Below are 26,701 nucleotides of genomic sequence, written 5' to 3'. Positions count from 1 at the left end.
TTCGTCTGCTGTTGTTACACAATAAAAAATATTGTACAGTATCGCACAAACCTTTTGACCCAAACCTCATTTCTTTATATTTTTGTTTGGAAAATGAGCCATAAATGTAGTGTTTTATTAAAACGTGTGCAAAAAATGCACAAACAGGATATAAGTAACTCTAACAAGTAACTACAATTACTCTCTTAAGCTACTTCAGCACTGGCAGTGAATAAAAACCTCTAGCGTCTTCAAGGAATTACGTGCAACTGCTGCTAGGCAATGTGGGTAAACCTTCACCATGTGCAGGTAAGCAGCTGTCAGCTCCAAAGCCGCGGGTGAGGAGCGAATCGCTTCCAGTGTGGATTCAGCTTCATGCAAACTTGTCATTTCTTTAAAAAGTACAAATGAAGCTGTTGCAAATCAGACACTTTCCAGATGGAGTTGCACGGTGGATCAAAACGACATTTTTTGTAGTTTTCATCGGTTTTGACAAGATGCCCAACAACCACTGACTGAAATGCCACCCCAAACCATGAGAGCCAACACTGTGGTTTACAGATGGCTCCTGATCTCCTTCCATACATAAGAACAACAGTTTTACATAAATATTTCAAATTAGGAACCACCACTTAGTTAGCTGTTGATACATATTTTCAGTCATTACTTGTGTCATTTGGCATACCTTACTTTTCTGATGAGGCTTTGGTGAAGGTAGTGAGTTTCTTAGAGTTTGTGACACATCACGATGCTAAGCTCTCAGCTATCAGCAGTTCTTTGGAATCGCCTTGCTGCTACGTTACTACTATAACTGCTGCTATCAAACTGTGTCATCTTTGGTACTTTTCATAGTTTTAGCTAAAGAAATGGCTGTTGCACTTTTTATTACAGCTTAGTAACAATGTGACAATAGTGGCATAACAAAGAGGGAAAAGAGGCAAGAAAACAGTAACAATATAAAACAGCATTAGCTTCAAATATAAAGAAATTAAGGGTGGCTCAAGACTTGTGCACAGTTCTATGCTTAAATATGAGTGCTGAGGATGATTCATCACAAAAAATGTATCCCTGAACTCTATTTAGTTAATTAACACACATAATTGTTTTTTAAGTGTAAAGTGTATTGGAGGAATTGTGCTTTACATTTTAGTCTCTTGACCGAAGCAGCGATTGAGTCAGGATGGTGAAATAAGGGTCATTACTTGGTGGGACACAGTCACTGTGTATGTGTATGTGCTGGGGAGAAACAGAAAGACTACGCTAGACTTCTGTGTAAAAGAATGAGAGATGGCAAGTGACTCTCTTGCTCCCTCTGTGCTGTGCGCTTGTGTGTTTCGGTGAATGTGACAAATTAAGGAGTTAGAGAAGGGGGAGGGAGTGGATGGCTGCGAGTGTGTAATGTGTGTGTCGCAGTGAAGAATGGTTTCTCTGTGGTTTCACACAGTGGCCCTCTTCATGCCAGGGTCAGCTGCCTGCACGGGCACACACACACACACACACACACACACACACACACACACACACACACACACACACACACACACACACACACAGATTTCTGGACGTGCATCCAACTTAAACAAGACATTCTGTGAAACAACTGAATAAGAAAATTCCTGAGTGATAGAGGCTGAATGTCTGTCTCTCTCTTCTGTGTGTGTCTGTGTTGCTGCATATTTGAAAACAGTTAACATATTTGCTATAATATGTCAACGGCTATTTCTATCTATTTCTTATCTGCTCATGCAAGAACACATTCCAAGAAGGCAGAGTAAAGGCTTATTAAAGGTTTATTTTATGCCTTAGTTTGGGCTGTATCTATGACTTATTTTTATTTGAGATTATTCTACTTGTGATAATTTATTTATTTTTGCATGTAAGAAAATGTTTTCTTTAAAAAAGTAAGATTTTTTTTAATGGCATGTAATTACAATGATATTTTATGCAGTTAATGATTAACAGCATTTCATTTTCAACCAAACGACAGTTCAGCTCAGGCTGTACACTGTGCACGTGGATAATCAATGACTGTCGGGATGGGAGCTACTGGCACACCACTGTGTCCTTTCTGTTTAGAACCAGTGAACATATTTTCATTGCTTTTTTCTTCTTTAGTTTCTGTTGCACGTTTGGATGAGCAATGGCAAAGGAATCAATCATATGAACTTATGGGCTTTATAAGACCTGGTCATTGGGAGCAAAAGTCTGCAATATATGATCAACTTTGTATCAATGCTTGTGTTCTCTCTTACATTACATTCTGATCTGAAGCTGTGGAGAATGATATAAAACCTTGCATGTATTCAGATAAATTAGTGCGATACACATCATTTCATTTTTTACCTTTTTCTTTAATACAATACCAGCTGTAAGATTTAAATGCACTTCCTGAAGCATGTAATATGTTACATTGCTTGTTACTTTACTTTATGTGTTACTGCTGAACACGACATGAGATTTCTGTTGCCTGGTCCTTTGAGGCAGAGCAGTTTGTCTCTCGAGAGACAAGAGTGTTATTAAAATATAAAGAAAAACTTTAAACAAATGTTTTCAAAGAAAAACAGAAATTTGAGTTTAAGTGACGCTTACATTTGTTACAGTGTTCCTGATTGAAATTCAGATTTCGGTGCCTCAGTTGCGACATCTGCAGGCAAAAGCAGGCAGAGCAGTCGTTGTGAGTGTGGGTGACAGAAACGTGTGTTGAGAGGACAGCAGCAAGTCGGCCCAATATCCTTAATGTTATTTTAATGCATCTCAGCTTTTTTCTACTTGTCTGATATTGCCCAGGACACGTACGATGATTCTTTAACCCTTATGCCCACCTCAGGCATGTGTGATAGCCTGAGGTGTGGATTTTTGCAGGAAATCTTTTTTTTTTAAATTTTGAGATTTTTTAAATTTTGAGATATTTGAAAGAACGGCTGAGTAAAAACGATTTTTGAACAATTTTTGAAATTGTTTTCAGGATTTTAACCCTTTAAATGCCAGATTAAACATCTGAAGCATTTATTGAAATAAATCACAAAAAACTCAATATTTTCCCAATAAAATGATACGAATGATTCATAATGTTAAATATAGAGAACATACAAATAAATTATTTATAAAATCGAAATTATTAAAATTAGGAGATTTAGTGAAATTCCGGACACTATTAATTATGTTTAAGGCTAAAAATAATATTTTGCCCTTTAAGTTACAAAGAGTATTTTTATTGTGCTCAAGGGGAGAAGATAGCAGAAGGAAATTTTATTTTAAGCATCAGTTAGCTAGGACTACACAAAGATTAATGAGTCCAACGGTTAGGGGTATACGACTGTGGAACTCACTTCATTATAATTTAAAGAATTGTATAAATTTACATTGTTTTAAAAAGTGTTACATGCTTAAAACGATAACTCAATATGAAGAATGTGAATGAAATTGGAGTTCATTGAAAAAGGATCCATTATAATTTTTTGTTTTATTTATTTTAATTTTACTTTTCTCCTCGTTACTATGTGGAGCATTCTGATTGTAAATTTGTCGTTTGGTTGGGTTAGGACCGGAGATAAATGTTAATGTTAGTTTGTTCCCTGATTTTTGGTGCCCACTTGTAATATAAATTGGATTGCAGATAGGGGGCAGGGTTTAATAAGAATATTTTCTTCTTCCTGCTCCTTTTCACACATGGTTGTAGTGCTTTTTGATAGAAAGTGTGGTTGGTTTGTTTGAATAGTTGTACCAAGTGTGAAATTAATAAACAAATGAAATGAAATAACAATAAATGCTGTGGGAGTGGGACATTGGTAGAGTCTTGGACAACAAAATTGATTTGATTGCATTATTATTTTTTGTGTAGTGCCTCTCGACAAATATTTTTATTGAAAAAAGAAAAGAACACAGTACTTGCATTTACTGAAATACAATTAACCTTTCTTCATTTTCCTAAGTAAATATACTTATGTATAAAAGAAACAACTAAACAAAAACACACTCTGAAACAAAGAACAACTCCATTACAAGTGGAAAACATGAAGACATTCCCCAGTCTTCCCTGGAGTGGATGTCTCGGCAAAGGTCAGACTGTTAGGAGCCGGGTTATGGCTGCCCGGTGTTTTTGTTTGTGTGTTTCCTTTTTTGGCATAGGTAGGCGGGGCGGTTGTTCAATGAACCTGGCACACCTGTTACCTGTCAAACGCTTTCTTCTGAAGCGTTCTTCAGGAGCTGCCTGACAGAGGACTAGTGTCGGAGTATTGACTTTTCTGGAGTGCCTGAAGATCTGCCAGCCTGCCTACTGGAACCTGTAGATTATTTTCACTGGTGACTGTACGGAGTTTTGTTTCCTCCCCTGGACTCTCATCTCTCGGTTTCTCCGGGTCGCCTTGTTTGGTTTGTTTCCCTTCTGGAGGTTTTTGGCAAACAGTACCAAGTAACCTCTCCAACTCTCGGTAAAGTCTCTTTTATGCTTTTCTCGGTTTTGGGCAAGACCCTCCTAATTCTCCTGCTCCTTCTCCCTTAGATCGAGTGCCCTACCAGTTTGCGTCTCCTTACCTGCACGTCCCAGGCTTGGCGTCTCCATTCACATTTTATTGTATATACACTGTCCTTGAAAATTCATCTCCTTCACTGTAAATAAATTGTTTCACCGCAACTCTGTGCCTCTGTGAGTTCTGCTTCCTGAGTCCACCGGTATTTTTCATAACACAGACGGTGCAATGCTCAGAGAAACTGCAGAAAACTCAAATGTGACATCTCAAACACCTCAGTTAGCATGTTACACGTTAAAGTTCACGACTGTACAATTAGACAAAGAATGAACAAGTATGACATGTTTGGAAGGTTTCCCAGGCAGCACAGCTTAGCTTTGCAAAGTTGAATCTGAACAAAACACAAGGTATCTGGAACAATGTCCTGTGGACAGATGAAACCAAAGTGAAGGTGTTTGACCATAATGCACAACGCCACCTGACAACAACTAAACACAGAATATCAGCACTAACACCTCATATCAACTGTCAAACATGATGGTGGAGCTTGTACGGCAGCTGCAGGCCTTGCGGTTGACCCTGAACGTCTCTGTATACAAAAATATTCTAGAGTCAACTAAGAGGCTGTCTGTCCAGAACCTGGAGCTTGGTTGAAATTGGGTCAGGACAATTAACCCAAGCATACCACCAACAGAATGGCAGAAAAATTATATAATCAATGTGTTGCAATGAACCAGTCAAAGCTAATTATTAAAATACTGTGGAGGGACAATAAAAGAGCTGTGCATAATCAAATGCACACCAACCTCCAATAACCTGAAGCAATAACCTGACCTCTTCACTAAAGTCAAAAATAGGTGGATTAAGCTTCATTCAGACAGTAGTCTTTGTGCAGTGTAGTATCATTACTGTAGCATGGATGAGGAAGATTAAGAGTGCAAACTTTTCACAAAAGTGTCATTTTACAGAAGCAGCATTTCTGTCAAATATAACTTACACAGCGTTATCTCTACATCTGTGCTGTTTCAAAGGCACTTCCTTCATTTACCAATTATATACCGAGTATATGCTTTAGGCTCATTCCCTAAAACATACCCTACTTTAAAGCATGCCTAAAGCTTATGCTTAATTAAACCAGTCCATGACAGTTAAAATATAATGTGATTACAGTTGTCTGTTAGATACAAATGCAATACAATTACAGTAATGCCTTACTTTCCATTTGCCAGTGTAACATATGTGTTAAATACTTGTGAATTTCACCCAAAACACTTTCTTTTTTTGGATTAAATATGTCATTTTTGCATCTCACTCTCCTACCTGTGTGATCCGAGTCTGTGTGCGTTCATGTGCATGTGTGCGCTGCGTGGTGACGTAGGCGCGTGCATGTGTGCCCCGGTCACAGCTCCTTTCAGCATGGCCGGAGGTAAGTCACTGCCACGTTGCTCTCAGCTAATTAAAGTTTGTTCGGATCCCAAGCTGCAGTGTGAATACAGCCGAACCGCCGCGTTTTTGTTTGTCATTAAGAGACTCATTCGGGATAAGTTTTGTGGAGGGCGGAGTTCACTAATATACACTTATAATGAGTTTTAGTCGAGAACGCAGCTAAAATGCTAGCATGCTAAGTTAGCCTGATCGCTAGCGGCTTGAGAGCGTACTCGCGGCAGTCTCTTTTTTTAACAGCATGCACTCTTTTTTCCTTCGTCAGGAGAGGTGTACTGGCAGTCGCATGACACACACAGATCGAACGCATATTTCTGTGTTGCAGGTATGGAGATGTTCTTATGTTTTGGAGATGCAGTCTTTCATTTATTGTTCTTATAAGTTGTTTTGATGTTTTTTTCAGTGACATATTATTTATTTTGTGCTTTTTGTTTTTGAGAGCTTAAGTTAATGTTTTAAAACAATTTGTTGTATTTGATTCATTACATTAATGTACATTAATGAAGCTGCAGGCACAGCTCCTTTCAGCATGGCCGGAGGAGAGGTGTACTGGCAGTCGCATGACACACACAGATCGAACGCATATTTCTGTGTTGCAGATGTGCAGTAAAGAGCCAAAGACCCAGTACTGTCTCCTGCCTCTTACTTTCACGCCAGAACACAACGCAGAACAACAGGCGTAACACATGAACGGGTTACACCAGCCCTTAGATATATGTTAAGCAGCAGGCAAACAGAGGATGATTTGGTGAGGAAAAAAATGAAACCCGGTTTGTTTACCATCTATGGCGCAACCAAGCCACCGGGTCATCTCGGATTTTTTTACCAGGGACATGCAGTGTCTCAGATTTAGGGACTTGTGTATTAGTATAAATAGGAAGATAAAGGTCTAAATAACAGTAACACCCATGGAAACATGCATTTTTGATTGACACATCAGGTTTTAGCAGTTGAATCAGGACCAGGAGAGGAACTTTAGAAAGGCTCAGTCTTATTATATACCACTAAGGGCATCCTTTCATTATTTATGTGCACTATTTGAGATGATTGGATGGTGAGAATTTCATGGAAATATGACTTTAACATGTGGAAAATTGGCAACGTGTTCAATACTTATTTTAAAAAGTGTTTTAAATAACAAATTTCCTGGTAACTGAAATCATTTTTATGTTTTTTATTTTGTTTTACTCATTATCCATTTTCCCTTTGGATGAAGAAAATATATTTTCATGGTAAAAAAAAGTTATTTGCATTTTTCAAAGACAGGAGTCTTAAGCCTTTGTGTATAGGATAATTTACTTTTTTTTTTTTGCCTGTCCTCTTTGGCTCTTTTGCCATCAGAATTGTTGTCTAAAGGCGAAGAAAGATGCCCAACGGATTTACTTTACCAAATTGACCATCCCAGCCTTGCCGTAATGGTCCATTTGATTCACGTTTTATTGTTTATTTTATTTTCACTTGCTGAATACGGGACAGACTTGACTGGGGGAAAGAAGGGGAGAAAAAAAGAGGGAAAGAGAAACAGCTGAGAAGAGGGACGGGGGAGAAGGGCAAAAGACAAAAACCAACAGAATGGGCAGAGAAATAAAATGCATCTATCTATCACCTGGATCACCTGTTGAGAAAGAAAACAAGCAGAAGAAAACGAGAGCAATACAATAAACAACATCACAATGATCTATGGGAATATGACAGTAAATACTAAATATTGAACATTATTGTGCAGCACGTAAGATCGACAGCGCACAGTGTGCTTTGAGGTAGGAGCCAAAAAGGGTGTAGTTTGTGTGTGTGAGCAGCCGTGTGTACACCTGTGAGCATGGACGCGTTTGTTTTTAAAAGGTTCCTTCATGTAATGATCTGCTAGAGGGTGTGGGGGGGCCACTGCCCCGTCCACCAGGGCATGAAGCAGGTATGGAGGAGATCAAGACTCCAGACATCCAGAGGCCCCCAGAACACAAGAGACCAAGGAAGACCAACAGAGGGGCAGCCGCGCCACTGTCCCAGTAAGAGCTGAGGAGAGTCCCAGATGAGGGGTCACTCAGCAGCCGCGGAGCAGAAGCCAGGGGGAGTTGCAGTGACGTGCCCGTGAGCTCCGCCGGCAGCCAGCCGTGCCTGAGTGACCGAGCCCCAGGCCGGGGGCACCCCACCTCTGAAGTGGCCCGAGCGAGCCCCAGGCTCCAGGCCCCGATAAGGAGCCACCAAGGAGTGAGCCGGTGTGTACCTGGGCGCCCATCCCCGGACACAAAGAACCGCCAACGCACCGATGTCTGAGGGCGTTTGCCACCGGCAGGGGAAGTGGTGGTGGGGGGAGATAGGCCTCCAAACCTTGGAGGGCCTGAGATGTCCCCAGAGAGGTGGCGTCTGATACCCAACCTGACATATAGACACAGACATACAGGCACACACAGACACAAACATCCATTCCCACCCTCATGCTCTCATATGCACTTACTCCACACTCAACCAACGTGGAGACAGACATAAAGAGACGCTGTACACACGATCACACTCCCCAAGCGTACTCTACGAACCGGGTCTAGGTACCTTTGCCCTTGGAGGGGGGAACTGCACCCAGACCCAGGTGGTGTTACCCTTTTCCCTGCGGTGGGGGGAGGCAGACCGCCCCGACTCCGCAGCAGCAGGGAGGCCCCACACTCCAGACCGCAGTCCTCCTCCCAGCCCCCCCGCTCCAGCAGGCCGCAGGGAACGGGGGTGAGAGAAGACTCCAAACCTCCCTCCACCCGCTCATTGTAGTGTTGATGCATGTGTGTTCTAAGGTGCATTTAAAACCCAGGAGGGCATGGAGCTACCTGCCAGAGAGCAGCGGGTAAGCGCATAGTCCCTCCTGCTAGCCCTCAATGTCTACGTGTATTTAAAATTGAGAGGTGGGCAACGACGCCAGGGGTGAGGTGTACACCCTGATGGTAATTTGGATTCCGTGTATCGTGCCCACCCCCAAGATCCTATATGTATGTGTAATGAGAGTGTGAGTAATGTGAATGTCTAAGTTGTGGGATAAAATTGAGGCAGAGGCAGCCAGAAGGGGACGGGGGGGGGGCAGCCTCCTCTGCACCCTGGTGACCCTACTCCAAGGCCCTGCATGTGTGGGTGGTTGTGGTGGAGCGGGAAGAGGGAGGCAACTGGAGATGGGGAGGGAAGGAGGGGAGGGGCAAGTGACCCCTCCCTGGGGCCAGCTCCCCCGCTGACCCCAGTAGGCACCCCCATACTCCGCGACCCGCACTGGGCCAGACCGGGGCCCAGTGCAGCAGCGCCGCCTGGCCCCACAGAGCCCGGGACAGTCCACCCAACCCCACCACAAAGAAAACTGCACCCACCCCACCATCCACTCATCTTCCAGACTACATAAGACAATAGATAATTTACATTTTTAACCCTTCAAAATGTATGTTTTCATGTGTTTATTAAAAGTGAATCAATCAGTTAAACCAATCAAATACATTTTTTACTCCAAACTACATTTTGTTCACTCAATTACCACAAGAGAGCGCCGTTTCTTCAAGAAGCATGGCTAACCAAGAAAACAACCCTACCGAGTACTCTGTACTGAGTACACAATATACAGGACACATATTTTCAGTTCATTACAAAGTAATTTGTTTCTATACTTTATAATAATTACATAAATATAAATTTATGGATTCCCATTCATTTCAAATGGCCCTTTTGACAGGAACACCACAGATGTAACAGAGGCGAGGCTGCCGGACTCTGGCAGCCTCGCCTCTGTCAGTGCGCCCCAGGGTGGCTGTGGCTACAATGTAGCTGCCATCACCAGTGTGTGAATGTGTGGGTGGATGACTGGATGTGTAAAGCGCTTTGGGGTCCTTATGGACAAATATAAAGTGCTATACAAATACAGACCATTTACCATTTATTTGCGTACAGACATACATACACACGTTCTCTCTCTCTCTCTCTCACACACACACCAGACAGAATGTGGTTGTGGTTTCCTGTACAGACATATGTCTAGTTGAAGAAGTCAGCAGATTGCCAAGCATATGAGGGGAAGTTGAAACTAACTCAAGTATTGTAATGATTAAGGAAAAAATAAAATTAATGTATTAGAACGGCAACATCAAAGTCTTGATTTCAATCCTGTAGTGAGGAAACTCACCACTCACACCAGCGTAACCATAGCTTGGCTCCTTGTAATAATCAACCAGACACACCCTTTTCTCCATGTTGTCAATTGGGATAAAGACTCTTTACCCCACCCGACAACAACTTTTTTGGCACTACTTTACATATTCTTAGAATTGAGATCTTTATGTCACTCCAAAGAACTAAACACTCCTACTGGTAAGTATTCATCGGTTGCACAATGAGGCTTTTTTTCTGCAGGAAACCTTACTAAATCATGAGTCAGTGATTCATTTAAATACTGTCCTCCTGAAATGTTGTACTCTAAAATGTAAACTGCTACAAATACACATGTTATAAGGCCCCCTGTAAAAAAATATCTGCTAATTAAATTATTTTAGTATTTCAGTAGTCTGTCGATTATTCTATGAGATCTTTGAATCATCAGATATTTTTTAAATGCTCTTATTCATGAGCAACAGTAAATGTTCAACAGAAGGCAAAAGAGAAGTCTTTTAAAATGAACTGCTCGTCGTTTATTATTTTAGAGACTGCAGTATTTGTAATTGTTTAACTGCATACATTAGTCTAAGAGAAATAAGCGGTTTTAGTGAATTTATTAAATAGATGTAATGTCGAAAACATAACTTTAAAAAGAGCTGCGTACACGCTGGTCGCGGCAGTGAGCCCAGAGAAAGACTACAGGCGAATTAACGTCGGAGCAAGTGGGCAGGACCCGAGTCAAACTTTTTTCAGCTTCCAGGTGAGCGACTACTGCGAGGAATAACGGTGATTGACATGTGACCTGGCGGTAAATACGTTAGAGGATTACCTAGGTAACCAGACCTCGGAACGCCCGCGAGCGGCCAGTCGTCGGTCAGAGTAGTCACTTACTTTCCTATTTCGTCTGGTTTCTTATTCAACCTTTTCAAGACGTTGTTGCGCTAATGTTGTCTCCCAACGAGAGATTGTAATATGTGCATAAATTTAATTAAAGTATGAAAAAAAAAAAAAAAGAGTAGTCACTTACAGCCGCTTACTCTGCGACACTGACGTGCAACGAGCAGTCGCTTTCAGTGCGCAGCTTAAGGCTTTAGTTGATATTAGTAGGAGGTTAAACAAATTCCGACAGCGTTATATCTACCGGATGAGTTCGATTTGGTGTGACAGTGGTCTGAGTGTGGGTGGGTGTGCGTGTGTTTAGAGGAGGATGTGGTAAATGCAAGAATCCTGAATTAATCAACTTTCTCAGATTTTAAGCTTTGACGCGATGTTTCCTGCTGCAGAAAACAGTCACTCTGATGGTGTAGATGTTAGTAATGAATGAATAATAATAAACAAATTCACTCTCCAACCCAAAGGCCCCAGGACAGCAGCTCGGGGGTTTGCCCCATGGATATATTTCAAATTTGCCGCAGCTGGCTTGAACACATTCTATCAGAATCTCTTATCAGGTTACCCCAACTTGACAGCCCTCGCAGCAAAACTGTTGTGCATGTTCGGAACCACGTATCTTTGTGAGCAAGTTTTCTCTGTAATGAGCATAAATAAAACAAAACTGCGCTCAAGGCTCACGCACAGGCACTCGAATCACATCCTGAATTTAGCTGCTGCTCAGGATGTGAAGCCTGATATTGATGAGCTGGTGAAAGCTAAAAGATGCCAGGTATCAGGAATCAAATAAACTATGCAACCCCACTGAAAGTGCTGCATGAGACACCCTGATGTAGTTCTGTGATCTGTGATATACTGCTGTGAATCACTAAAGCACTGTGTGTTTGTGTGTTCTTTGTCCTCAGAATTTTCAAATAACTTGAGATGTTTTATGATCAATAGCTATGTTGTGCCTGTACTATTTTGAACATACTGTCCACAGGCTCTAGATTTATTTTTATGTTGATCATATTAAAACAAAGAAAACAATCTGAAGTTGTTGTTTTTAAGTTATATATACAATGATTTTACCAGTCCGGCCCACTTGAGAATAGACTTTTCTCCATGTGGCCCCTGAACTAAAATGAATTTGACACCCTTGGTCGAGCACAATAGTGATGGGATTTCCGGCTCTTTTTAGAGAACCGGCTCTTTCGGCTCCGAACCGGCTCTTCAGGTTGTTTTGTTGCTTTAATTAATTTATTATTAACAAAAATATAAAATTATGCACAAAAGGAATTACTAATGCAAAAAAAAGTGGTTTCATTTATATATGTCTATATATAAATATTTATGGTGGCCCTTAGAGACAAAACAAGTACAAACTCCAAAACACATTTCTAGCCTGAACTGAACTTCCAAAACAGAGCTACCTAGATCAGCGGTCCCCAACCCCCGGGCCTCGGACCGGTACCGGTCCGTGAGTCGTTTGGTACCGGGCCGCAAGAGTAGAGGCTCAGGTGTGAAATGTATGGTTTTCAGGGTTTTTCATCGGTTTTCAGCGTCATTTTGTTATCGTTTTTATTGTTAACTCTGTTTTCCTGGGTCTTTTCATGTGTGTTATGAATAAATCTTCTTTTTTTCGGTACCGGTACTAGTTTTATTTTGTTGTATTTATCCGCGACACCTTAAAGGCCGGTCTGTGAAAATATTGTCGGGCATAAACCGGTTCATCGCGCAAAAACGGTCGGGGACCGCTGACCTAGATCACTTAAATTACACAATTGAAAGCATATGTGTGTTGTTTGTGTATTTATACACAAGCACTCATATATATTCAAATAATAAAAAAAAAAAAGTTCATTTACCTGTTACGACACACCAAATCCGGTCGTTGGTACTTCCTGGCTTGTGTAGGCACTACGTAACAAAAGCTCAACACTGTCCCTAGCATCCTGGAGCACTTCTGTTGTCTTTTGTACGTGTTTTGGAGTTTTTACGTGCTTCTGAGTTTTTACGTGTTTTGAAATTTGTACATGCTTTGTCTGTAGGGGCCATCGTAAATATACTTTTATTTATTCACTCCACATAAAATAATAAATAAATTATATAATACAAAAAACAACTATTCACATTTCAACTTTTAACTATTTAAATTTTCAGCTTTTTCCTTTTAAACAAATTTAAAGTGAAACAACACAAAACACTGCAAATCACAACACAATTAAATATAAATTAAAATATGAAAACAAAAAGAAGATGCACATTCTCTGTCATATGGGTCTGCATGAATAAACTTTCTGAATCCTTTATAATCCACAACTGATAATAGTTGTAGATGATTACTATGCCTTTCTAATGTGACGTTGTTGTCCCTGCCTCTCTCTCTCCCTCCCGCTCTGTTCCTGTGCTACTGCCAGTGTAACTACCGCCCCTCCCCCCTCTTCACAGCGCAATGGCGTGCAGAGTGAAGCAGAAAAAACGTGCAACAGAGGGTGAGCGAAAGAAAAAAAAAAAAACCACAGCTTGCGATAAGGAGCTGGCTCACGTCATTCACGGCTCTAAGAGCCGTTTCGTTTGCGACCGACACATCACTATAGCACAACACCTGGAGCTAAGGGGGCAAAACAATCGCATGAGTGCTGCTGTTTGACTGAGGAAGAATAAAGTAGTCGTGGTAAGCCAATCACATGACCACTTAAAGACAAAGACACTGAAGGAAACGGTTTCCAAGGCCTAATCCGTGGATCGACTTCCTCCGAGGCGTGGACGTCTATCAGCAGAGAATGTCCCTTAGTCTGTAACACAGTCAAATATATTCTCAAGTAATATTCAAGCATGCCATTCAGCGTGTTAGTACGAGCTCGGGAGCAGCTTGGGAGAACAAGAAAACAGAGACTGCTTCAGATTGTCTTCCCAAATTGACTCAACTTTATTCACAAGTATAACAGTTTATATAGAGGGTAAAATTCATGAGACAGCAGATTATCAGTTTAAACCAGTACAGACCAAGATAAGGGAGCGTCTTCCTGCCCTTGGGTGAAGAAGCATCCTTTGTGTAGTTTATTAGTTCAGCTACAATTGTGATTATCTCAGCGACATATTTTCAAGGCACAAAACAAAGAGTTCTTTCATTAGTGAAATCTGAAACAAACCATTTGGCCTTCAACAGGCGTCTAAAAGATTAAGAAACTAATGTAGCTGAGGGAGTGATCTCTGTGGTATTTCAACCTTGTACCAGCCTGTGATTCTCACACATCAATTCTTGGGTCAAAGAGAAAAATAACTAAAACAAAGGGGCCTTATTGAATGACCGAGTTTTCCTGCATAATGTCACTATAAAACAATATCCAGTAAATGCTAACCGTAGTGCTAAAATACCTAACAGACACAAAGCGATATATACCAGTTTATAAATATTGTTTTTTGTCTGATTTTAGATCAATTGTGTTAATACAGTATGTCAAAATGAAAACATAACTGTAAATTCAGACACGTGAGGATGTGCTGAAAAGACTGATACCAAACAAGGCAAAGTAAATCGTTTTTAAAGGTGAAATGTGGAGGGAAAATCAAAAGTAGTTAAAAATGGCCGATTATACCCTGGACCCCAGAGGGTTAAACGTTATTTTTAAAGTAACGCAATAGTTACTTTTCAAGTAATTAATGACTTTTAGAATACTGTAACTAGTAACTATAATTAATTACTTTTTCAAAGTAACTTGCCCTACACTGGTGGTCATTCAGTGGGTTTTTCAGGGGGTCAGAGGGCAAGAGGGGTGAGGGGTGGATTCCCATTCATTTTCTATGGCAGTCACTTTTGACCGGGAACGCCACAGATGTAACAAAGCTGATTAAAACACTCAAAATTCAACGAAAGCGGTGCTCATCGCTTTTATATGTTCAAGTGCATAGTGTGGAGGATGTTGTAAGGCCTTGAGGCAACCAGATGTAAAACACAATATTTATCAGTCTTTAGTTTGTAAATCAATCAGATTTGACCTGAACACGACAATAAAACAAATACAAATGCAACAAACTGTGACAGCATCATCGTCACTGCCGCTTTATATAAATAAGACTTTATTTACAGATGTGCGCCTAAATAGGTTTCTATCCTTAGTTGGCGACAACTGAGTACTACGTAGTCATGGAACAAATGACACGTCAATGTAAAAAATTCAGTGTAAACATCTTAATCCCTCCCTGCGCTTTTGTAAAATTTACATTCTTCATTGTGGACCAGTAAGCTAACAGCGGACATAAAGATCATATTGAATCATTAAAATGATTAAAATAGAAAAACTCTTCATCGCACTGTAGTAAGAAGCAGGTGTTTAACATCCACTTTGTGCTTGAATTTGATAAGATTTCCATACGTCCAAAAGCTGGTTAGAGCTGTGCAGCAATGTTGTTATGACAGAAGTCCAGTAACAGTTGTCCGTGTCTGATGGCTTCCAAATCATAAACATATCATTACGAGGAGGATCTGTCAGTGGAATACCCAGATGTTTCATGCACAGTCCCACATACACATCTTCAATGTAAAGAGCTCTGACATGCTGAGCAGCCTCCAGTATCTTCCTGGTTAAATCCAGAGAGAACACATAGCCCAGTCCAATGGCATAAGTTGGATAGACTGACTCGGGGAAGGTGGAAAACGGCAAAAACCATTTAGAGTTTTGGTCTCGAAGAACAGGAGCAAACCTTACCACGTTTCCTGTCATGTAGAGATGTTGAGGGGCCTTTAAAAGCATCCCGACAAGGTTGTGCACATTGAGGAACGTGTCGCTATCAACCTTCATGGCATAGGAGGTCTGGGGGCAATGGGTGCTGAGCCATTCAAACATAAGCATTGTTTTGATGGTGAGGTTATGGTAGCTGTCCAAGAAGTCACTCTGGAGAATGTCACGATGGTCCCGGCTTTCACGTAACAGCTGAGAAAGTGAAATTGAAAGCATCATTTAATAAATTAATAATTAGTAATGATTCTTCAGTTAACTCACTCATTGATACAGCAAACATGATACATGTTTGGTAGAGTGGTCTGAAAAGACTAAATCAGATCAAGCCACATCGAAATCTTATAAGTAAAGGAAGTTGTGTTTGTACTGGATTTTCTTTGGCTGCTTGGAATCTGATCCTTCTTTCCTTCCTCTGCTTCGACTCTCTTGTGACTTTTCTAAATCATCTGGTGTAGCTCATTCACCCTGTACTATGTATTCCTGATGATAACAAGAAGGGAAATGTGTGGAAAGTTTACTACAATGGACTGAAGCCACTCACTTGTTCTTCAATGGTCTCTGCTCCATTTTCCTCTCTGGACTGTCCCAGTATGAAGTAGTGGCTGACCACTTTGCCCTGCACCGTTGTTACATTCCCCCACGTGCTGCGGATCATGTGACGAGCCTCTCTGTTGTGGGGTGCAACCGGGATCATTAGAACCAGGAATGGGCTTTCCTCCCGACATCTGTTCAGTTCATCCAATATGAAATGGTACTCGTGTGGGTACGCCACAGTGTACTGCAAGGAATAATGAGACTGAGATCTGTGCAAGCAGAGAAGGCTGGTGATTTTTGTGCATTGTACTTGATAATACTAGATTCATATTTTCTATTTGAATTTTGCATCTTTTCTAAAATGAGCTTCAGAATGAGAGATAAAATATGTATGTTTTTAAAAAAGAAAGAAAAAAATTAAAGTTAATCTTCTCTTGTCCAGATCTGACTTGGCTGTTTGTGCTGTCTGTGAAAACTAGTATAGCAAATGTACATAACACAGTCAGCGTTATTTAAGTTTTCTTTATTAGATGGGAGGAGCTGTTAAAATAGGTCATGTAAAGCAGGAAATCAAACCAATCCAGGGCCACAAACCAATACTGACAAAACCCACTCTATGTTGAAAATACAGAAACCAAGTCTCTGATGTTACAGCTGAATAAAATGACAACCCTTCATTACAAACTTCCCATATTTCTTCTCTGTTCTCTTGTTCAGCTTCAATTTTGTCACCTCAGTTCTTCTGAAGTGACGAGGAAACTAAGAAGTTGTGACTGAGGCGAGGCCGACCTCAGCATAGAGCTTGTACTTCTCAAACTCTAGTGCAGGATCCTTTCCTAGCAGACAGGTGCTCTTCCATCTTCCATGCTATAAATTTTGTTTGACCACCCCATTTCAGAAAATTAGAGAACCCTGAGCTGCCACTAATAAAACATATACTATGTGTTTAATTAGCTAAAAGAAATCGTTGATACGTCACAGTCATAATAATTATGAACATGTATTTCTTCAAATATTTTAAATATAAATGGATAAAATGAGATGAAGAACATCACGGTAACACGACTACATCATGATGACTTTAACTTAACTAGTTAACTAGTTTCAGTTCAGAAAAACATCGAACAACCAACTGATCACTTTTGTGACTAATTTGTAGAGATAATATTGTTAGTGTTGCCTTTGCACAGATTATATGGAGGCCAGTGAATATACTTACCTCGTCAACTAGAGGAGGTACACTGTCATGAGAGGTACTTGAGTTTGGGGTGGATGTCCTTGGGTTTAAAGACCATGATTCTTGGAAAACGGAGCTGTAGATCACTAAAGTCCCGACCATGATCAAAGCCGCCACATACCACAAGCATCTTCTAAATTTTATCCACGGAGTCCTTTCACTGCAAAGAAGTTAAAGTGATTAGTATTTATCAGCACTGCAGAAGCACTTAAGAGTATCCAGGGCAGTTCATTTGTTCTGCATTTTGTCATGTTACAGCTGATTCCAAAATGAATTACATTCATTTATGTTTTTGATTTTTTAATAAATTTGCATGTACTTGGGGTACTGTGTGTACAATTTTGAGGTGAAACATGATTTCCATCCATTTTGGAATAAGGCTGACACAATGTGGAACAAGTGAAGGGCTGCGGTGAAGCTCACTGTTGCTGGGCTGAAATGAGAAAGCACTTTGACTTTTGCTTTCACATCAGACACATGCCACCACTCTAAGAGTCACAATGTTTTTCCAGCCTGTGGCACTGCTGTGTGCGCTTTATTGTGGACTTAACACAAGTTAACTAAGAATTTCTGCTAAACTCTATCAAATTCTACAAATTACAATAATTGAACTGAATTGAGAAAAAAGCTTAAACATACCTTAAGTTTTTTTTTTCAGGTTATTTAACAGAGTGTGTGGTACTTAAAAAAAACCTCACTTCCTGTTCTCAAGTCAGGGCTCTAACACATGGAAATATGCATATGCATGTTTATCTATTCCCAATATTGTTACAACGACACAATTGTACACAATTCACATGTGACCCACCCGTCACCACACAGCTGACAACAAGCCACATAAACTAATTACACTATTTTGTTTTTTACTTGAATTTTATAGTTTCAGATTTAGAGATAAAATATTGATATATATATATTGTTAGGGATTTTTTTTTAAAAAAAAATAAAGAAACAAACAAAAAAACAACAAAAAAAGAAAAGTTAATCCTTTCTCATGCAGATTTGACTTGGGTATTTATGCAGTTTGTGAAAATCGGTATACCAAATGTACATAATGCATAGTCATTTCACTTAATTAGGACCTGTAAAGGAAGAACCAAAACCAGACACAACAATAAATACTGACAAAACAGAGGTTTCTACATTGCTAAAGGCAGAACAGAAAAGAAACCCAACTTCTTAAGGCAGGAACCAAAACTTTCTCTGATGTTATAGCCTATAAAACGGCAACCCCAGAATCATAACTCCATTTTCATTCTCACAATTACTTTTTGTCAGCAGATTAGACATGTGACCAACCCATCTCCAGACTGGTGACAACAAGCCACCTAAATAATATCTGGTCGTAAGCTAACATTAATGCAGCTAATTTCAGTATCGAATGTCCTAAAAATGAGACTTCCCCTTCGACAAACATTTTAATTGTATTCTCATTTCATGAGAGTTTATTCACAAAGTGTCCAAGTCAGTTTAACAGACTCATTGACTTTGATGTTGTTTTACATCCTCCTCTAGAGTAGATAGACTTGGACACCCTGCATATTGACAGCTGAGGTAAACAGGTGATTGACAGCCTACACTCACAACAGGTCATAGGGCGATTTTGAGGTAAAAATATCAAAATATTATTTAACTGACACATATCCTGCTTTTACTCCTGATTTATTTCCAAATGTTGAAATCATTCAAATATGTTTAAATTTAGATGGCACCCCATAACAGTCAACGTGTATAAAGACAGTGTGTCTTGCAAACATCACATTTTATTTGTTTGATATCTGTTGGCTGACTAAACTGTGTTTCTCTTACAGTGGTCACCAAAGCTAAGATTATGCAATGCAGTTGGGAAGGCTAAGAAAACAGATCTGACTGCAATCTGTAATCCACTGACATCTGACAGTGAGATTTTACACACTGTAGCTTCAAGCACAATCAAATTGTGTCTAGATTCAGATGAATTTCTTTTGTGCAAATTAAAAAATATTGTAATTACATTTAAAAAAAACAAAAAAACTGTCTTATTTATTGGGACATCAATTTTAGGATGCTTCCTTTAATTGCATGATATAACTAAAAGTTATCCTTTAAGCACTGAGTGAAGTCCTTGTCATTTGTTAGTCTTTTCTGTGTATGGCAGTCAGATAACCACAACACTTGCAACTTCCTTGTAGACTTGGGTTTTGTGACCACAACTATTTTAAAGTTTCCTGTTTGTAATGTAGAACCAGATGACGCATCAACACATTTTCATTTGAAAGTTATCTATACATTTCTGAATATAATTCTTTAATGTTATATGAAGCCCCAGTGTGTCTCAAGAATAACTTATATTATTTGGGAGTTTGCAAGAAGTCATCAACAGCAGCTCAAACAGTCTTATGAGTCTTAGGCTATAAAATCTTGATAACTACCAGGTTTAGTGTACTAAATGGGGAACATCAACAAGCTTGTAATAGCAGAGTTACAACAACCAAAAATTGAGGAAGTTACTGTAAGTGCACAAAATATATAGGTATGTGCCACCTGCTAATGTCCCTAAAGGCATTTATTCAGTAGTTAATCAGCAGAATGAAAGCAATGTAAAAAGACTAATGTGACACCCTGACTACTCCTCACATTTAGCTCTGAAGTGGATAGAAACAAAAAGTCATCTGCAGATGTATTTTGGACTTTTCAGGCTAGTCATTTTTAGTTTATAACTGAAACTAAGGTTATGTGGTTTAGCAGTGTCTCACTGTCACACCTCATTGCTGACAAGTACTGGACGAGTACATATTTATGAAAACAAGAATTCATTCCTACATAGAACCACTGCTCAGTTAAAGAAAACGTATTTGCTAAAATCCAGAAAAGGTTAACAACTGTATATCGTTTATCATCTTTATCACTTATGTCTTTTCATATAACTAGCAACAAAAACAAACAAGTACACAGCAACAGACAATACAGCATTTCCGTTACATGTCGTGTGGCTCCTTCAAATGAGAAATTATAACAGCTAAACACAATTTGAAGGGATCGTTTTTAAACGCGTTCTAGCCTTTCCATTCGAATCATTAATCTGCATTTTATAAAGACAACCAGAGACATGGTACAGTGTTCTTTTACAATATTTGGTTTACAGTGTTTGTATTACAGTCTTTGGACAGCTTGTGCATGACAAAATTAACTGGGGAGCAAATGTTTAAAAACATGTTTAAATATATCACTTACAAAACAGGTAAAAAACATATTTTATATTTTTTTTATAAAAATAAAAAAGGTAACAAAATGAAAAAAAGACAAATTCGATAAATGTTAAAAGTAAATAAACATAATGCAGTAGTTTTAAATAACATTATTACTAGAATATTATTATAAAAAGAGTTTCAAGGCATTGAAGCAACAGCAGCTACAGAATGACTTTTGCCTTTGCTGCTGTTTGCTATCAAAGCCTCAGCAAAGATTACAGTCAGTAATTAAAAATGATATATTTATACATTGCTACTCAAGATGTAATAAGTCTAACTAATCCATGTCATAGCTGGACATAATTTCCTATAAGTAAAACATTTTCCATTTTAGGACCACAGTGTGCCTACAGTCTGTTTCACATTTTTATGTCAATATATTTGAAGTAAAACAAAGAATTAGACTTACCCTTTGGAAATGGGGAGCTCTGACATTTTCGGGAGGTGAAGAATGGATTATTTGATCAACTTCAGTAACTTATGTAAATGCAGAAGTTGGCAAATGAGCTCTTCGTGTTGATCTGCCTGTGTGGTTTGTGTTGCACAAATGGGTCATGACACGCTGTGAGCACCCTTAGACAGATTCTGCTCTGATGTCATGTCCTGACAACTCTTGATTATCTGTGGATATGCTTTTAGTGTTTGTGCGTGTTTAGGCACAACATGACTTAACATGCTGTGCATTCCTACCAGTTTGAGTACATATTGCCCCACTGCAAAAGCAAAACAAATGAGATCTCATATTTTTAAATAGGTTTCTCAAGCAAATGAAAGTTGATTTAAAAACAAAAATTATTCACAGGGACAGTGCCAGTCTACTTTAAACATACAATAGTAAGACAGATCCTTCAAAGCTCTGACTAATCTCTACCCTTCAATTTCTATCTAAAGGACTGGAGAAAGTGGTTTTCAGCATAGAAGTGTCATGATTGTTTGTATGAAAGACCTTCTATGACTCTGTGGTGGCTTCTGCTATCTTTTATGGTGTGGTCTGCTGGGGCGGCAGCATCTCTGCTGGGGACAGGAAGAGACTGAACAGGGTGATCCGAAGGGCCAGCTCTGTTCTAGGATGCCCTCTGGACCCAGTGGAGGTGGTGAGTGACAGGAGAATGGCGGCTAAGCTGTCATCCCTGTTGGACAACGTCTCCCACCCCATGCAGCAGACTGTGACAGCACTGAGCAGCTCCTTCAGTGGGAGACTGCGGCACCCACGGTGTGGGACGGAGAGATTTCGCAGGTCTTTCCTCCCCACTGCTGTCAGACTCCACAACAAAGACTTTAACTGAACAAACACACACATCCACACATGTGCAATAACACTAAGTGCAATAATCTTTTCTGGCATCGTTGTATTTTTACTCAGTTGTATATAGCATTCGTATTCTATTTTTATCTTATTGTATATTTTTATTCTATTTTATTCTACTGTATATAGTATATTATTTTATTCTATTCTGTACAGCTGTGTACTGTATTTATTCTTATTGTATTCTAATTTTTGCGTCATAACTTTTGCACTGTCCACTTCCTGCTGTGACAAAACAAATTTCCCACGTGTGGGGCTAATATAGGTTATCTTATCTTATCTTATCTTATGAAACTGTTTGGCAAAACTAAATGCTAGACACTAAACACTAGGAGCATGGAACGCGAAAGCCGAAACATGAAACCTGAAACATCAGGCGGGAGAAGAACTGGTTAAAAAAGCTGCAGCACCTCTGTTAACAACAGAGGAACAAACAGCTCCTCCCCCATTGCATCTATTTCTCAGTTGACACAGCCACACACACGCCATCTGCTCTGTCAAGCCAACATTTTCACCTCCCCCGTCCATTTTTTTAGATGTCAAACAGAAAAATCAGAGACAGAGGCAGGTCAGGACAAAGCAAGGATAGCGGTGGAAACTGATACAACTGCAGCAGGGTTGCACACTGAGCGTGAGACTGCACTGAAAGGAAAAAAAAAAAACCCCAATAAAAACAAGGTGGTGTGTTTGCAGTTGTGCGCCATAAACCTCCTCAGGCAGGACTAAATGGCAAAATTGCAAATTGCTCCTGTACCTACAGAGACAGGAATGCATGCACCATGTATTATAAAACTCACTGGGGCCTGACACAATGTATGAAAGGCAAATTTTGACAAAAAAATCCACAACATTGCTGCTCAAACATTTTTATTGGGTTGAAACAGGTCATGCGGTCTCAACCTACAAACTTGGCGAACCTGATAAACCATTTTACAAAGGACTGGTCACCCCACATATGTCAGTGGCTAAACCACACACAGGGAAATGGGGGCCTTTGGGCAATTTGCAGTTAAGTGTGACACAGACTGGGAGCCATTCCCAGGCTGCACTGGTATACAGTGTTTACCATTGCTGGGGTCATATGTGTCTTTGCTAAACTGTACAACCCTGGCAACAAAAGCAGCACACTTAACGGGGCAAAACCAAAACTGACAACCTTTTAAAGTTACGCTAACCGGGGCAGAGGGTACTTGCTGAAATCCCAGAAATCCTCAGTAAATAAAGTGGTTCTTCCCTGAGCGTGTGTCAAACCAACACACCTTTATAAATGATTTGTCACCAAAAGTATTTTTCTGTAAATCTCTGTTATCTAACCCTGATAACAGTTCTGTTGCTCGCAATAAATCAATTTATGAAATAAAACATACTGAGAAAATATTGCTATGTTTATTGGAATAAGCACACAGGTTTCCAGCTACTTCGGGCTCAGCTAGCTTTGGTTTTGCTCACTGCCCTAAAAATCGTTCGGTTAATTAAGTTCTCTAGGAGCTTGTGCCATCAGGTTTATTCTACACACTGTCAAGCAAAACTAGAAGCTAGTATAGAAGAAATTCCCCTCTCGCCCCTGGGAGCGGTCTTTAAGTTCAGATCCTCTTGTGACAACAATACTTTCAGAGAAAAACACAATGAGATGGATAACAACAAAATAATATCTATAAAATAACATCCGCACTCTTGGTCTTTATCCTTCAAGTTCAGGTCCTCTACCAGAGGCCTGGGAGCTCTGGTAGATGGTCCTGCGCAATATATTTGCTGTTCCTAGGACTGCACTCTTCTGGACAGAGATCTCGAGTGTTATTCCTGGGATCTGCTGGAGCCACTCGCCTAGCTTGGGGGTCACTGCACCGAGGGCTCCGATTACCACGGGGACCACTGTTACCTTCACCCTCCACATCTTCTCGAGCTCTTCTCTGAGCCCTTGGTACTTCTCTAGCTTCCCGTGTTCCTTCTTTCTGATATTGCTGTCATTCAGTATCGCTACATCTCTCACCACAACCGTCTTCCTCTGCTTGTCCACCACTACAATGTCTGGCTGGTTAGCCATCATCAGTTTGTCCGTCTGTATATGGAAGTCCCACAGTCCCACATTGAAAAACCCAGACAGATAAGAGATAAGCCTGATGTATTAGCAGAAAAATAAAGCATTTTGGGGGATTTGCACATGGCGTCACATGCAAAATCTTAACTGACTGTCAGACACTCAGACTGAGTGTCTTTTTATTTATTTATTTATTTTTTACTGCAAATGAGTTAAAGTGTTATTGATCTTCTAAATAGCACTTAGCTGTCCACTGCTGGATCAACTGAGAAACATTTTGCCTCTTCCTATCTCAGGATAATGTGGGCGTACTTGTAATAATGGAGTCATAAGATTACCAAGAAAATAAGCTTCTGTTAGGAATGTTACCACAAACTGAATAAGTATTACTGTAATGAGACAGAATATGTAGCCTTATTCAATAAAGTGAAACCCAAACTACTCTTCACATGTAACCCAGAATGGAAACGGATGCATATTATTTGTACCCTTAGGTCCATAAGTTGTTGTCACTTAATGTCAGATACTTACACAGTATTACATAATTTACATACAAACATTACATTAAAATACATTTAAAAAAATGTTATTACACAAATAGTTCACAACAAGAAAAAAAACATGAAGTAGATCTATTTGAAGTCAAAAATAAAGGCACATAAGTCAGTAGTTTTACTAATATTATTACTTTGTTGTAAAATGAAGGGTTTGTAGGCATCATAGCATATCCGAGTAAATATTACGGTCACTATATAAGGGGGTATTATATTTGTGCACTGCTACTCAACCCATTAACTGGCTGTAATATGCCCTGCTATGGAGTGAATCATCCAGACAAGCTTTCCATTTAAAAACCACAGTGAGCCTTCAGCCTGTGCTATACTTTCACATTAGCATGTTTGAAATTAAAGGAAAAATTAGACCTACCCTTTGGAAACTGTGTTCTCCGGCATTTTCAGCAGGTGAAGAATGATTTCTGGTATAAGCTTTGGTACAAGACAAGATCGGAATAATTCCTTTTTATTCTGTAGCATTGCGCTTGTAGAGGCTCAGACCAGACATACTTCCTCATTGAGACCAGAGGCTCAGACCAGCCACAGACCACTGTGAAGAAATATCAGTGGCATTGTAATGAGCTGTAAAGATCAACTTTACCAGATATGTCTGGATACGAGCTGGAGCATTTCTTTTTACATAGATTTACAGACACCTTGTCTTTTTTTAAATTTTGACTGATTGCTATCTAAAGCAAATATGGAAGATACATCATGAAGAAAAATACAAGAATAATAAAACCTTTAAAACTGCTTCATAAACAGTCACAAATAAAAGCTCTTAATTAAATAAACAGTGGAATCGATGGAATACCTACCTCCCAACCCTCCGACTTTTTTTTGTTCTGCAATTGCTGAATTGATGTAAGTTCAATCAGATAAATCCAAGGAAGGAAATCCCAGAAAGCTGATTCTGTTCATCTGGCTGTTGCATTTCAGTAGTAGTGACTTCTTCTGTTTTCTGGTGAGACGGAACAAATGAACAGAATCATCTTTCTGTGAGTTGAGCAGTGTTTCACAATAAGAGTTTGTCCCACTGATTAGACTCGACGAGACTTTTAATGTGAAAAAACTTTATTGCAAACAAAAGAAAAAGCTAGCTAGCTCATAAGATTAAGTGCACCCCCCACCCCCACCCCCCATTTAAATCAACAATTAAACTAAAAGATAAAAAAACTTATAGTGCTTCACCATAGAATCCATATTTAGCTATACTTTCATGCAGCACTGTATTCTATGCACATACAATTGGCTCGTGCTCATGACTGATTTAGAACAACATTTTAATCTAACGTGCCATTCTGTGCATCTGGGGAGGAAGCTGAATACCTGAAGAAAGCCGCACAGGCACAACGATTAGTGTAAAGTACACACAGAAAGGCCACAGCTGGGTTTCAGCTTCAGTACATGAAAGGAACTAATGCGTGAGAAAAACTGATGCTCACATTTCTATTAATTAGAAGCTGATAGCAGCTTCAAGTTTTAGACTGTAATTCTTTTTAAGTACGAGTATGAAGGAGGGTCACATATTTAATACTGCCTGGGATTTTAGCGGCATTATTAAAAGAGAATTGTCATGCTTTCTAATTCTGCAATCACACTGTCCGTTACAGTTTCAGTGATGTGTGCAGTCATGATAAAAAAAGTGCAACCTCTTTCAGTTCTAAGTTTTTATGTATCAGGACAAATAAATAGTAATGTCGTCTGTTTCTTGGCAGTTACTAAAAACTGAACCTTAGCTGAACAACAACATAGAGTTTATACGCTGTGTCATTTATCAGACAGAAATGAAGCCAAAATTCAGAAGCAGTTTTACTGATATGCTAAAGCGTGGCCAAAATGCATTTCCTTTAACAGTGATGATAATGTCTGAGGTTGTCTGCCATGTGGGATGCTTGAGAAATAGATTTGTAACGCAGTCAGCTTGAAAAATAAGGAAGTATGTAAATTTGTCAGACAAGTTCTTGCCTATACTAAATAAAGCTGATACATTACTGCTCTTATGTACATTGAAAAAATGTCATGTGGAACTGTCATACTGATCTCACTGTGACTGCTACTGGTTTCAGTTGCATTTTGAGATGAGTAGTGTCAGCTGTTTGGAGAGAAACTGTACTTTGAACTGTGCTTTTACCTTTATTTTTATTTTTGCAGAAACGAGTGCAAGTAAACTACATAAAACAAAA

General features: G+C 39.6%; 1 protein-coding gene across 2 annotated transcripts; it reads right to left on the bottom strand.

Annotated features, from left to right (window-relative positions):
- Positions 1–13,600: 13,600 nt before the first annotated feature.
- Positions 13,601–25,476, bottom strand: LOC147337547 (beta-1,3-galactosyltransferase 2-like). 2 transcript variants are annotated; one of them, XM_086305918.1, is made up of 5 exons: positions 25,334–25,476; positions 24,889–25,065; positions 17,370–17,547; positions 16,158–16,394; positions 13,601–15,808 (listed from the first exon to the last, which is right to left on the bottom strand). In XM_086305918.1, exons 2-5 carry the CDS (start codon positions 24,993–24,995, stop codon positions 15,209–15,211), a joined length of 1,122 nt encoding a protein of 373 aa, XP_086162044.1. In that variant the 5' UTR covers positions 24,996–25,065; positions 25,334–25,476; the 3' UTR covers positions 13,601–15,208. The 2 variants fall into 2 exon arrangements, with proteins under 2 accessions (XP_086162044.1, XP_086162052.1); XM_086305926.1 differs by lacking the exons at positions 24,889–25,065; positions 25,334–25,476 and adding an exon at positions 21,027–21,179 and having other exon boundaries at positions 13,602–15,808.
- Between the last annotated feature and the right edge of the window lie 1,225 nt (positions 25,477–26,701).

This window comes from Aulonocara sp. 'chitande type north' Nkhata Bay, linkage group LG2 (genome assembly GCF_057382095.1).
Source record: "Aulonocara sp. 'chitande type north' Nkhata Bay isolate Kocher_YH1m ecotype deep benthic linkage group LG2, A_spYH_male_GT1.1, whole genome shotgun sequence".
Classification (NCBI taxonomy): domain Eukaryota; kingdom Metazoa; phylum Chordata; class Actinopteri; order Cichliformes; family Cichlidae; genus Aulonocara; species Aulonocara sp. 'chitande type north' Nkhata Bay.
This window is presented reverse-complemented; position numbering and strand designations above follow the sequence as displayed.

What these genes read in the sequence shown, in the direction of transcription:
- LOC147337547 (XM_086305918.1), bottom strand. Translation starts at nt 24,995, where the DNA reads ATGCTACAGAATAAAAAGGAATTATTCCGATCTTGTCTTGTACCAAAG. An exon ending in GAGAACACAGTTTCCAAAGG is followed by an intron (nt 17,548 to 24,888) that starts GTAGGTCTAATT and finishes ACTTCTTTGCAG; the next exon opens with TGAAAGGACTCCGTGGATAA. An exon ending in CAGAGACCATTGAAGAACAA is followed by an intron (nt 15,809 to 16,157) that starts GTGAGTGGCTTC and finishes TCACTTTCTCAG; the next exon opens with CTGTTACGTGAAAGCCGGGA.